Genomic DNA, 13471 nt, shown 5'->3' with positions numbered 1-13471 from the left:
AGAGCCCGCCTTCCTTACCAGCTTATTAAGACGTGAGGTGTCCCTCTTCTTAATGCTGCCTCCCCAACACGCCACCACAAAGAAGAGGGCGCTCTCCACAACTGACCTATAGAACATCTTCAGCATCTCACTACAGACATTGAATGACGCCAACCTTCTAAGGAAGTACAGTCGACTCTGTGCCTTCCTGCACAAGGCATCTGTGTTGGCAGTCCAGTCTAGCTTCTCGTCTAACTGTACTCCCAGATACTTGTAGGTCTTAACCTGCTCCACACATTCTCCATTAATGATCACTGGCTCCATATGAGGCCTAGATCTCCTAAAGTCCACCACCATCTCCTTGGTCTTGGTGATATTGAGATGCAGGTAGTTTGAGTTGCACCATATCACAAAGTCCTGTATCAGTTTCCTATACTCTTCCTCCTGTCCATTCCTGACACACCCCACTATGGCCGTGTCATCAGCGAACTTCTGCACATGGCAGGACTCCGAGTTATATTGGAAGTCTGATGTGTACAGGGTGAACAGGACCGGAGAGAGCACGGTCCCCTGCGGCGCTCCTGTGCTGCTGACCACCGTGTCAGACCTACAGTCTCCCAACCGCACATACTGAGGTCTATCTGTCAAATAGTCCACTATCCAATCCACCATGTGAGAGTCTACTCCCATCTCCGTTAGTTTGTGCCTTAAGATCTTGGGCTGGATGGTGTTAAAGGCACTAGAGAAGTCCAGGAATGTAATCCTCACAGCACCACTGACCCCATCCAGGTGAGAGAGGGATTTGTGCAGCAAATACGTGATAGCATCGTGATGGAGGACTCTGATCCAGTCACTATGTTTAAGAGGTGTTTGGGTAGATACTAAATGGACAAAGCATAGAAGGATGTGGACAAATGTGATTAATGTAGGTGGCAAAAGGGTAGGTATGAATGTGGTGGGCAAAAGTGCTGCCTTCGGCTATGTCATCACTCTATTCTGCTGGTTGGAATCTAGAGGTAACCTAGGCGAAATTATGACCAAGAAATCCAGCTGTCTAGTAATAGGTTTTCTTTTGGATTTATCAGCTGTGGCAAGATTTTTCGTTGTGACAAGGTACCCAAGACCTAATGTCTTGGGTATCATTTGTAATATTAAAAATAGTTCTAATTAAATTTGAAAGAAGATGGCCTGCAAGAGATTCTTCTAGTGTTGTAGGCAGTGTTTGGCACAATTTGTATCATGACAATTTAGAGATTTGTCAAATCCATTTACAATATCTGAATTTAAGATGCAGTTCCGGTTTTAGATGGCGCTGGTGATGCACGTCGACAACTCGCTGGTGGCAGATAAAGCATCTAAATATTTTATTAATCACACTTCTGGTAAATGATCCCTGTAAACAATAGTCTATAATGTCCTTGTCAGAGCTGAGATTTTGAATTGCCTGTACGGCATGGCACTTCTACAGCGGGAGCTGAAGTCGCGAAGGTGCAAGACGGTTGTGTTGTGGCACGTGCAGGCCGATACGGGGCAGGGAATTCATGGCCGTTGCTGGTGCGATCTTGAAGGCAATTCGATCCAGCAGAACTGAGGCAAGGAGGGTGGAGGCGATGTAGAGACAAGGCAGCGAGGCCTGGACTTAGGGCCCCAGAGCAAGGAAAGACCTGAAGTTCGATCAATTTCAGCACCAAGCTGAATGGAAAAAGTTGGGTACAGGCTGAATTGAGGTGGCGGGACAAGAGTGTATCGAAATGGCAGGGCTTGGGTCTGAGAGCAAGATCTGAAATTTGGATGATTCAAGGGCTGGGCCAGATTGGAAAGATCGGGTGTTGGGGCTGGGTCAGTTTGCTGTTCCATGAGATATGCTCATTTCTGCACTCAGCTGTGGCCTGCAACCTTCCCAGTGTGGCTTCACTTCCTGAACACAGATTCTGAAATTTATTTGTTTACTTTTATTATTTGTTGTCTTCCCCCCGCACATTGGGTGTTTGCTCTTATTTTGTTTTAATGGGTTCTATTGTGTTTCTTTGTTTTGTTACTGCCTGTAAGGAGATGAATCTCGAGGTTGTATAAACTATACATACTTTGATAACAAACATACTTTGGACTCTGACTTTAGAATTGGACTGCACATGTTCCAGTGTCATATTTTCCTGCTTCTTTACAAATTAGATCCAGCACACATTCCCAAGTTGTGATTAGTTTTTTTTTCCATTTTCTCTCACAGCATGACAACCATTCTAACAACTACAGGGATGCCATTGAAGCAATAGAAAATGAATACGAAACAATGTTGGTAAGTGGAATTGATTAATGAAGCTGAGATCAGATTCTTTTTTTGGTAATTTGAGCAACATGGGACCAGCTGTTCTTGTATTCTCTTTCTAATTCAAAGAGACAGTGACTTGCTTCCATATCTCAACATCTAATAATGATTACAACAGGGAAGGAGGCCAGCGGACTCATTGAGTCCATGCTGGTCCTGTGCTAGTCCCACTCCACTGCCCTCTTTCCTATTCTTTCAAATCCCAACCTAGCTGTTTTTGAATGCTACAATTGAATCAGTTTACATTACTGCCCTTCACAAGGCATTCCTAACACTACCACTCAATTCATACATTTTGTTTCCTTGTATGAGCTTGTCCCTTTTACTAATCACCTTTAACCTTTAACCCTTATCTCTTGAACCTCCCATCACTGGGAACAGTTCTGCTTTTCTACTTAACATCTACTCTATCTAGAGCCTTCAGAAACACAATACTCCTAATAGATCCCTTCTCAAACTCCTTTGTTCCAGGAGCAATTCCAGCTCTGTCTTTGCATTTGCTAAACTCCCTCACCCTTGGAATCATCTTAATAAACTACTTCTGCAGCTTTTCTAAAGCTTTTTGCCTCTTTCAGAATTTTATCTGCTTTTTTTTCCCCACTTCACCAAAATACCATCAATCTCAGCTTTTATATTAATATTTGACTCTGCATCAATTACCATTGCAAAAGAAAGCGCCAAATTTTCACATTTTCTAACTTCCCTCTTAGCTAGAATCTTTCCATTTTCACTCTGGACCTATGTTCCGAAATCAAGGGAAATTTATTCAATCTTCCCCAATAGTTCTTCCTTCAGACTTTGAGTGGATCACCTCAGAACTGATGAGATCCAAGAGAATTTAACTCTTGATTCTCTATTCCTCTGTGTAATTAATTAATTAATAATGATGTGTTCTTAATAATAGTGTTCTTTCTATACACTTTAGAAAGCTTCAGCGGATAGACTTGATCAAATGAGAAAGTTTCAGGACATCATTCAAGCCACCTCCAATGAGATTATGTGGATTAATGACCGCGAGGAAGAAGAACTTGTCTACGATTGGAGTGACAAGAATACAGACATGGCTCAGAAGCAAGAAGCGTTCTCGGTAAGTTGAAACAGACAGAAATGATTGACTGAAGATGTGTCCTGCAATTAGGAGTTAGACATTTTGGTATTTGTCATCACTGTGTAACTATTATTATACTTTGAGATAGATTCTCTCTGCACGCCAAGTAGGTGGATCACATGTGGATGCTGTTGCAGAGACTGCTGACCCCAGTATTTAACTAAATCCTTGAACCACCATCTTGTGAATAAGATTGTACACATCCGACTGTAGAACAAACCATCCAATTAGTCTCCTCGCTTTGTACTTGTGTGGGCCCTGTTTAAAGGCAACAAATAGGCATCAGGTGATCTATTTGGTAGCTAGTACTCCAGTTGTGATCTTTCTAAGTACTGCTGTGCATCTCCAAGTTCATCCACATGGGGGTTCTGGACTCTCACAAACGCAGAGTCCAAATCAGGAACACCAACTGACTAGGGTTTTCCCCATCCTTGTTTGGAGAAAAATCAAATACTCTTAGAGGCTATTTCTTACAAATTATTCTTATAAAATATTCTAATATATTTTGCTAGTCTTGAAATTCCTTCTACATTTACTATATAGTTTTGAAAATGTTCACCTTCTGTAGAATAACTTGATCCTTGAAGCATCCTGGTACCTGGGTTGCAATATCTGTCATTTAAATGTCAAAACATTGCATAAGGTATAATTTTTGTTTAATGTTATGTTGTGGCTTATGTGCCTTATCAAAAATGGTGGGGGGGGGGGGGGGTGTGGTGGGAGAGTAGAATTGTACTTAATTGCCTTTTACTTAATTTTGCATTTATGGAATCTAAACCTGCAGCCATCAGGAACTAGGGTTAATCAATAGTCCAAATTTGGCTGGCATGCAAACAGTGGGATTGGCTCTTTGGTCTAAACTTCTGAGATTCAATGAAAGGAAAAGATACTTGCCAGAACATTAGCAAATGATTTAGTTTCAAGATTTGAAGCAGAAATCTCCAATATTATGTACGTTGCAGGTGCAATTATGGCCTCATGTTCAGCCATAGTTCTGAAAGCCACTGGAGTCAATTAAGCTGTAGTTTGGGTGAAATGTACAATTGCAGCAGCTACTGTATTATTCAGTTATCAGTGACCAAGGATAAATTTCTAACTTCTCTATGTTCTGAAGTATGGTTAAAATGGCAACACCCAACTTTTTACAAATTTGTTTTCTGTGCTGATAGAATTTCTTTAGTATTTTGCATCCTGTATAATGAACCTGTGGTAATGAATGCAAAGTGGCCTGAATGCCAGCTTTCTGATATGAGGATACCTGGGACTGCGATGCACATGTTTTGAAATAATTCCCTGCGAAAGCTGTAGGCTATGCACTCAGGCAGGAGGGACGGCAGATGCTGGATTCTGCAGCAACCAGCAGTCTACTGGAGAAACTTAATGGATCAAAACCCATTTACCCCGAGGTGTTGACTCGCTGAGTTCCTCCAGAGATAGTTGGTCACTCAGAACAGGAACTAACTGTGCAGCCCACATTCTTTAGTCCCCTGTGGGAGCAGCAGTACTGCTATCCCTTGTATTTTGTATTTCTTTGTGAATGCTGTTTAGCTTCTAATTGTTTATCATGATGGTTATCTGGCATGATGTTGCATGTAAACTAATGCCAAAATAACGATTCTATTGAGATTTTTCTAAAAGCTCAATGAGTTATGTACCAGAAGAGGCAAAGAGAGTGATCTTATAACAGTCGTTCGGCCTGCTGTCAGTGTTTGATCTCGTTTTTGTGGGGGAACCTTTATTAAGTTACACGCATTTTGCTGTGCTGCTTTGCATCTTGTAATTAATTGTTAAAATTTGTCTTTTTTTTTAATTAGGTGTTGATGAGCCAGTTGGAAGTTAAAGAAAAGCAGTTAAACAGACTCAAACAAGATGGTGACCAGCAAGTAGCAAATAACCATCCTGCATCTGACAAAATTGAGGTGGGGTATCCGGCAATCGCTCAGCATGGGTAGAGCAGGGCCTGATTTAATAGACCTCATTCTAGTTTGCAGTCAATTATAGACACACAAGCTGCAGTACTTGCATCAGTACGTATGTTCCCATAGAGCCACTTATATTAATAATGTTACGTAGCATTCATTACCTAGGTATCTATAGAAGATGTTAAGAGAGAATTGCTGCCAGCTTTAAATTTAGTTAGGTGTTGTTTTAGCATCCAGTTCCTCCATTATTTTAATGGAGCTCTTTAAGATGACCATTGTTGGGGGGGGGGGGGGGGGGTAAACTTTCAATACAAAATTGGTAGTGCTGATGCCTGAATTCTTAGCTGCTGCTGTCTTTATTTGATAGAAATTGTATAGAATAGTTAAGTTTATTTAAATGCTAAAGTATGATGAAACCCTGTTTAATGTTGTACAATAACAATATTATTTCCAAATTAGAAGTACTAGGCATGTACGTTCTGCAAAATTCTTATTATTAGAGTCTGGACAACTAACTGCGTCTCATTTAAATTCTATTCAGTATAGGGCATTGCTCTTTGGGATTTAATATCAAACATCATAATTTTAAGTATCAGATTTTTTAAACTAATGTTTAATATTTTTAAATAATGAGGCCATAGCTTGCAACAGTCAGTTAATATATATCTCCCAGAAACTACAAAGTACAGTGTAAACATTTATTGTTTCCAATTTTGTTTACTACTGACTTGCTGTATATAGAACAAATGGTATCTGGAGTTTTCAGATTCATCTCAAAGTATGTACAGGATTCTTTGCTTCCATTAATCACCAGAAATCCTTAATCCCTTGTACATAAGGCATGAAAATACCAACCTCACATTTTGTAAATAGTTTCATAAGGCAATTTAAAAAAAAAAAGTAAATCCTTTGGAGTTTTTTGGCTGAAATAAACACCATAGGTTTGGTAATTCCCTTGCAGAAAAGACTGAGGAAACATTAATGCAAAAGTTCCACACATAATTAGACTAATTTTTTTCAAACACTTAAGATTTGAATGAGAGCAGTGCTAAAGTTTGATGTTGGGCAAAATAATTCTAAAGAGAAAAAACAACTACAGTGTGATGAATGATTTTAATAAGACGATTGAAAAAAATGTGTAATACAGTAACATACTACCTCTAATCTTGTCATATTTTTTTTAAAAAACTTCAGAAACATACAGTTCATCACCTAGGCCATTTCTCCAAACATCTGCTAGCCAGATCACTGAATGATACACTTAACTTGCAGTGTGTATTCTTAACCTCAGCACACTTTTTTTTTAATCTATGTGCTGCTTCATCCCTTGTCATACTCCTAGGTTTGGCATCAGATCAGATAGTATTTTTAAAGGTGCTGCAGACATAGAACTAGCAGGAACATCAAATCGGTTATATTCAACATGCCAAATTATTCATTTATCAGAATGTTGGTTTTTGTGTAAGTAAACAGCATTTGTACTAAAGAGAAATTTGTGATTTTTTTTTCTTGCACTACAGGCATACATTGATACTTTGCAAACCCAATGGAGTTGGATTCTTCAGCTTACTAGATGCATTGAGGTTCATCTGAAGGAGAATTCCAATTACTTTCAGGTAGATTTAAAAGATCAATACCAGCGAATGCAACTTTGAAAATAATGTGTGTGCTATAGTTTTAGTTTGACATGATTGACATTTCATTTTGGAGACGGAAGAGGTGCAGGGAAAACACAAATACAGGGGAAAAGAAACAAAAAAAAAACAAAAAAACAGGGAAAATCTGAGAATAACAAACAATGCTGAAAATATTCAGCAGGTCAAACAGTATCCACAGAGAAGAAAAGAGATTTTTCATCAGGATTGAGCTCCATGAAAAGGATGTTAACCTGAAATAATAGCACTGCTACTTGCTCTATAGATACTACCTAACTTGCTGACTTTCCAGTATTGTCTGCTTTTATATTAAGACAAGACTAATGTTCATGTCATCATGTGGACTAGCACACTTAATCATTCTAACTTGTGTACCGGGCCAAGTTGGGTGGACTGATTGAAGGAAAATGCTTTAATCGACAAGAAGGGAATTAATCAACTGAACTTCACTCTGTTGCATCTTTTCAGATTCTGTTTTTATCATTTTACAGTTTTTTGAGGATGCGCAATTAACTGAAAGCTCTCTGAAGAAAATGCAGGATTCCCTAAGACAGAAATATGTCTGTGACAGGTCAACAACGCTGCCGCAATTGGAGAAGATGATTGTAGAAGCTGAGGTAATTTTAAAGCAGAAGATGGTTGAATGTCTGCAAAGACCCCAGATTTTTGAAAGTGTTTCCCTGTGGAACATTGATGTTTTTTTCCATTCGTGAAGCGGTAGTGATCTATTGTTTTGTCTTGTTTCCTATCGACCCTTACATTGTTTATAGTTTCCATGGAGAGAAGGGAACTGAACCAACTGCAATGTCATGCAAAAGAGAATGCACTAGATATACCTGGTTTACTTTCTCAACTCATGCTAAAAGACTATTGCACTGAGATTTGAAAAGTCAATTTGAAAATAAGGGGAAGACTCAGAGAACTGAAGTAAAAATAATTAAATTTGTATTCTATTACTTTTGATTAATGTACTTCTCAAATCCTACACTCTCGCTTGGAATTGAAGCAGCACCAATCCGTGTGGTTTCTATATGGATGCTGTGTTGGATTTCTTTGATTCTACTACAGAATGATGTGATTGTCAAAGTGACTTTGACTTTGTTTTCTTTTTTCTTTGCAGAAAGATAAGGAGAAAATCCATGAATACAAAAGACAAGTGTCAAACTTGGTCAACAAGTCAAAGAAGATAGTGCAGTTAAAACCACGCAATCCAACTACTAGTGTGGACAAACGGGGTCCAAACCAAATTATTCTCAAGGCTCTTTGTGACTACAAACAGGATCAGGTATTGCCGTAGTTCTGCTTGCTTTTTTTTTCTGGCAGCAAGCCCTTGTCAGTCCAGTGCTATCCATAAAATCAACCATGGTGGAGTGGATCAGGTGTTGATAGGCGGACTGCTTTCAATGAAGGTAGATGGTTTTGGAATGTCCTGACTTTTTTGGTGTCAGAGTTTATTGGAAGCTGAAGGGCCAGTTCAGTTAAAGTGAGAAGCTATATGTTCTTTAGATAGGGCCTGTAATGTGCTGTAGATTTTCTGTTTCTATATTTGTCTATTTAAAGAATGTGGTGGGTAGAGCAGCAAGAAATTGTCAACACTGCAGGTCAAAGCCTTGTAAATTCTTCAATTGGACAGAGTTCCACAGAAGCAGTGTCATTAATCACCTCATTAACTTGACCAATTTTAATTTTGCATCCTTTTGTCTTCTAGTTCAGGTAATTGTACAGTAACTTAGGAAATTTGATTCAATTGAAGCTAGGCAAAGATGTGTGTACAAAATTATGGATATAGGTAAGGTAAATGCAAGAAGGCTTTTTCTTTTACCCCAGTGAGCTTGGATGAGACTAGAACAAAAGGTCATAGGTTAAGGGTGAAGGGGGAATGAAGGGGAAATTCTTCACTCAGAGGATGGTGTGTATGGAATGAGCTGCTAGTGTGGTGGTGGGGCATGCAGGTTTGATTTCAGCATTTAAGAGAAGTTTGGACAAGTACAGGGATGGGAGGGTGTTGGAAATTGGGTTCGCAGGTTCATGATTGGGACAGAAGATGCACAGCTGCTGGTAAGTAGGTTAGCTATTTATTTACAAGACAAAACTGACACTAAACCCTACAAGCTAAACTCTGTTTGGATTACAGTACTTATCTAAACTGAGCACCTGAAATAACAGGACAAAACAGACACTAAAATTACCCACAGTGGCTTATACATATCTAAAGTCTGGTCCTGGGCCCTCTATACTGTAGCACACCCACCACTGGCTACCATTTCCACAGTACCCTTGCCTACCTGGTCCACAGTGACCCTAGAGGGAAAGAGGCTGCATGGTTTTTGCATGCTAGATTTAAACTCTACTGGGGCGGTGCATCATCTGCTAAACAGGAGCTAGTGGGAGGGTTTGCGGAGCTCATTACGAGGGCTAAACCCTGCCTCCCACGGGGAAGTGGCTTTCAGTGAGCAGGTAATGTTAAGACACTAACTGCAACAGTGGGTATGGTGCAGGTCAATGGGACTAGGTCTGTACAGACTAGAAGGGCCAAAAGGCCTGTTTCTTTGTTAGTGTTCTGATTTCCAGGGAACTGTTTGTGGTGGTGACAAAATATCACGTTTGAGGATGTGCAGTAATTCAATGAGTTACTGTCAGTTTTCAATCTTTACTGCAAATCTTATTTGGTTAGTGTCAAGTTGGGCCCTGTGTTGTTACGGTGCCAATGAACCATGATTAAAAGTATCTCTTAAAGCTATGCATGTCACCAAATAGCATGGTTAACTTGTAAAATGAGTTTTGCTGAGCATTTGTATTCATAGAAAGATTTTCTTGTGCTTGGTGTAACATTGGATTGCAATACTATAGTAATTTAATATTTTAACTAAAATTTTAGTTTTTAAACTGGCAATTCAATTAAATTTTTTTTTAAACCATACTAGTCCTATTCTACAGGCTTTTGACTGGTCTTACAGGAGGCCAGTGTAAGAAGATTGACTAATTGATTAATTTATTTAGAGATAAAGCATAGAACAGGCCCTTCCAACCCAACGAGCTGTATGGTCCAGCAACCCTCCCATTTAACCCTAACCTAATCACAAGACAATTTACAATGACCAGTTCACCTACTGACTGGTATGTCTTAGGACTGTGTGAAGAAACCGGAGCACCTGGACGAAATTTGTGCGCACGCACTTGGGAAGTACACACAAACTTCTTCCAGAGGACTCCAGAATTGAACTGTGAACTCCGATGCCCTGAGCTGTAATAGCTCGTGCTAACTGCTACACTGCCGTGGCGGCCTTGCATAGCTGCATTTTATTGCCATTCTATTGATAGAATAACTAAAACAGGCACAGTTGCCACTTGTACATTGTTATGCCATAAAAACAATTTGAAGTGATAAAACTTTTCCCATGAAGCATTTGGTTAACTTGGAAGTGTGTATTGTACCAATAGTGTTGGAACCAATGTGCTAAGTTAATTATGATAATGTGCACTTGGAGTTATAGTTGGGATGTTAAATAATCTTGCCATAATTCTAATATCTTCTTCACTATCTTTTAAGAGAGTGGTCCATAGAGGAAATGAATGCATTTTACTGGATAACACACAACGCAGCAAGTGGAGGGTGATTGGACCAGGAGGAATGGAAATGGAAGTTCCATCTGTTTGTCTTCTTATTCCACCTCCAAACCCTGGTGCAATTGATCTTGCAAGCAAGTATGAGACTACGTCACTTGGCAGTTTACTTGTTTCTTAAACTTATGAATGAAATTTCCATGTTTTGTTGAAGAATCTGAAAAGGTGCTTTCTGTTCTGACCAGGATTGATCAGTACTATGAGGCTATCCTTGCTCTGTGGAATCAGCTGTACATTAACATGAAGAGCTTGGTGTCCTGGCAATATTGCATGTTAGATATTGAGAAGATACAGAGTTGGACCATGTCTGTGGTAAGCTTCACAAAGCCTTTGTTTGTGTATGATGTAGAAACTTATCTCTGGGGACGCGGCATAAAGAATTAGATGAGGAAATACATTTGGAAAGCGCTTGTAGCATTTGTCAAGATGTGATTAAAGTCTCACAGTAGGTAATGGGAATGAACAATTTATTTTTTGATCAAGCAAAGGTGCTAACAATTCCTACTGTGACAGGCCTTTTGACCATTTGACTTGTATCAGCTGTAGTATTGAATGAGAATGTGTTCATCATGGTGAAAATGATTTAAAATAAGAAGATGTTTTTAATTAAATCAACAATGGTAGCTATTGGGTTGTTTTGACTCCCTCAAAAGAAGGCACTTCCCCAGATATGATACTTGTTAAAAATGTGCGATTGTATTTCAGTCCCTTTTGCACAATTTTAACCTAAATATGAGAAAATTCCCATTTCCTGCTCAAGCATATCATCTGACCAGGTAGGAGGTATTAATTTGCAACTACTTGCGAGTAATCTTTTGTTCTTTCAGTTACGGACAATGTCTCGGGAAGATTATGAGTTCGTCATCAAAAACTTGGAAAAGAACTTTAAAGCTTTCCAGACATTCAGCCAGGATTCACAACACTTCACTGATGCAGACAAGCATAAGCTGGAGAACCAATTTAGCTCTAGCAAGAAGCATTATGTGGGCATGGTAACCACTCTGGAGGAAGAGAGAATTAATGGCCAAGGTTTGTAATGTTTACAGTGGTCTGCGGTACTTTGTTCTCGTGTCCAGCAATGAATGAATAGAAATCACTGTTGGATCTGATGTCATCAGTGTTTGGAGATCAATCCAGGTTATTGTACTTACTGAGGGAAAGAATGAATTGCTGAATTAACTATTGTGAATTTTGGCCATTGTTGTTGCATCTACACTCAGTGGCCACTTCATTTGGTACAGGGGGTACTTGATATAGTGGCCATTGAATGTATTTTGCATGTTTGTGGTTTTTTGCTGCTGAAACCCATCTAGTTCAAAGTTCGGTGTGTTTTGCATTCAGAGAAGTTCTTCTGCACACCACTGTTGAAATAGTTATTTGAGTTGCTGTTGCCTTCCTGAACCAGTCAGACCATTCTCCTTTGACCTCGCTGAATAACAGGTTTTGTTTTGAGAATTCAGTCTAAATTAATTTTGTCTAAACTTAGTAATTTACTGAAGGTACTACTTTCTTTATGATGAATAAATGAAGTTGCAGCATTTTAATTGTCAGCTATCACTCATTAATATTCTTGATTCTTTTGATTGTTGCTCAGAGTTTGGAGATCGATTTAGATATTTACCCAAATATAGTGAACACAATTGGATGTGTAAAGATTGAACACTGGACCAAGGCCATACTACTTTCTGATGTAGTTCCAAAACATGATATTCTGTAAATGTCCAGTCACAAACAAGAGAAAATCTGCAGATGCTGGAAATCCAACACACACACAATGCCCTGCAACTCTGCTGCCATTCCCTCTTTGCTGTGCAGAGCAAGGGTGAAATTCCCCTGGTCCTTTCTAGATACCATTAACGAGATGATCTTTGTGCTTCTAGGGAGTGCAAAGTTGAGAAAAATTATATTGTCGCTTTCAGATGTTTCACTGGTTTAGAATGGTTGGCTGCTTTAGGAGATTGAATGTGACCTATGGAGATGATTGTTTCATGGAGTGATTAATTTCTTTTTTCACCCAAACGTTGTTCTTTTTTTACTCTTGTTAGTTCAATCGGGGGTGGTAATTCTGCCGCAACACGCCGGGCCAAAACAAGCATCATCACCACCAAGGATGGACTTGAATTTCCAGCAGGAACTCCAGAAGATACGTCATCGTTTGGAGATGAATGAAAACAAAATGATGGAAAAAATACATCTCCTCATTGATTCAAATGCACAGGAAGAGTTTGCACAGAGGATATCTGAGTTAGAGGTGAGAATGAAATTATACTAGAATGTAAAATCTTAACTTAAAAACTGCAAATTTTCTATGCATAAAAGTACCTGTATTGCTCCTGGTTAGTTTTATGAAATAATATGTTAGGGAGAGGAAACTGGTTTCATTTAATGGGTTTTTAGCTTTGTGTATTAACCAGTGAATCAACAATCCAGTAGGAAGCATAAAGGCATCCAAGCTTCTTCTGAATAAAGCTTTTGACTTCATTAGCATTTTGTCAAGTAAGTCAGATGGATATGGTTTTTATTACCAGTTAAGATTTGTTCTAAGAAAAGGAGTCAGAAAATTCAATTGTGGTCAAGAAGAGAATAAAGCAATGCTTATTTGGGTCTGAAATACTGAACAATTTTCTGTTTTGAATCAGGATGTTGGCCAACTTGCAATGAGTCTTTAGCAATCTCCTCACTGCACAGGATTTCCCCCCCAAATTTATGGTTACTTAATAAAGTATCATGTTTTTGCCATGTGATAGATCAGATTCAGAGAAGGTGTGAAACAATTGTGAATGCCATCTTCTATTGTGTTGGCTGAGGAGAGTGTTTTGGAATATTTGAAAGCAATAGAATACCAAGTCTTTGTCCC

General features: G+C 39.1%; 1 protein-coding gene across 2 annotated transcripts in view; it reads left to right on the top strand.

Moving 5' to 3' along the window:
- LOC140730521 (desmoplakin-like) overlaps nucleotides 1-13471 on the top strand; it is a 65052-nt gene that overhangs the window by 17118 nt on the left and 34463 nt on the right. For both annotated transcript variants that reach the window (XM_073051086.1, XM_073051096.1), the window contains exons 6-15: nucleotides 2207-2275; nucleotides 3231-3392; nucleotides 5228-5332; nucleotides 6856-6951; nucleotides 7482-7607; nucleotides 8111-8275; nucleotides 10541-10695; nucleotides 10800-10926; nucleotides 11442-11643; nucleotides 12660-12865. In XM_073051086.1, coding sequence (XP_072907187.1) covers nucleotides 2207-2275; nucleotides 3231-3392; nucleotides 5228-5332; nucleotides 6856-6951; nucleotides 7482-7607; nucleotides 8111-8275; nucleotides 10541-10695; nucleotides 10800-10926; nucleotides 11442-11643; nucleotides 12660-12865 — 1413 coding nt within the window. The remainder of the gene's footprint in view (nucleotides 1-2206; nucleotides 2276-3230; nucleotides 3393-5227; nucleotides 5333-6855; nucleotides 6952-7481; nucleotides 7608-8110; nucleotides 8276-10540; nucleotides 10696-10799; nucleotides 10927-11441; nucleotides 11644-12659; nucleotides 12866-13471) is intronic.

The sequence above is a fragment of the Hemitrygon akajei genome, chromosome 1 (genome assembly GCF_048418815.1).
Source record: "Hemitrygon akajei chromosome 1, sHemAka1.3, whole genome shotgun sequence".
NCBI classification, from domain to species: Eukaryota; Metazoa; Chordata; class Chondrichthyes; order Myliobatiformes; family Dasyatidae; genus Hemitrygon; species Hemitrygon akajei.
This window is presented reverse-complemented; position numbering and strand designations above follow the sequence as displayed.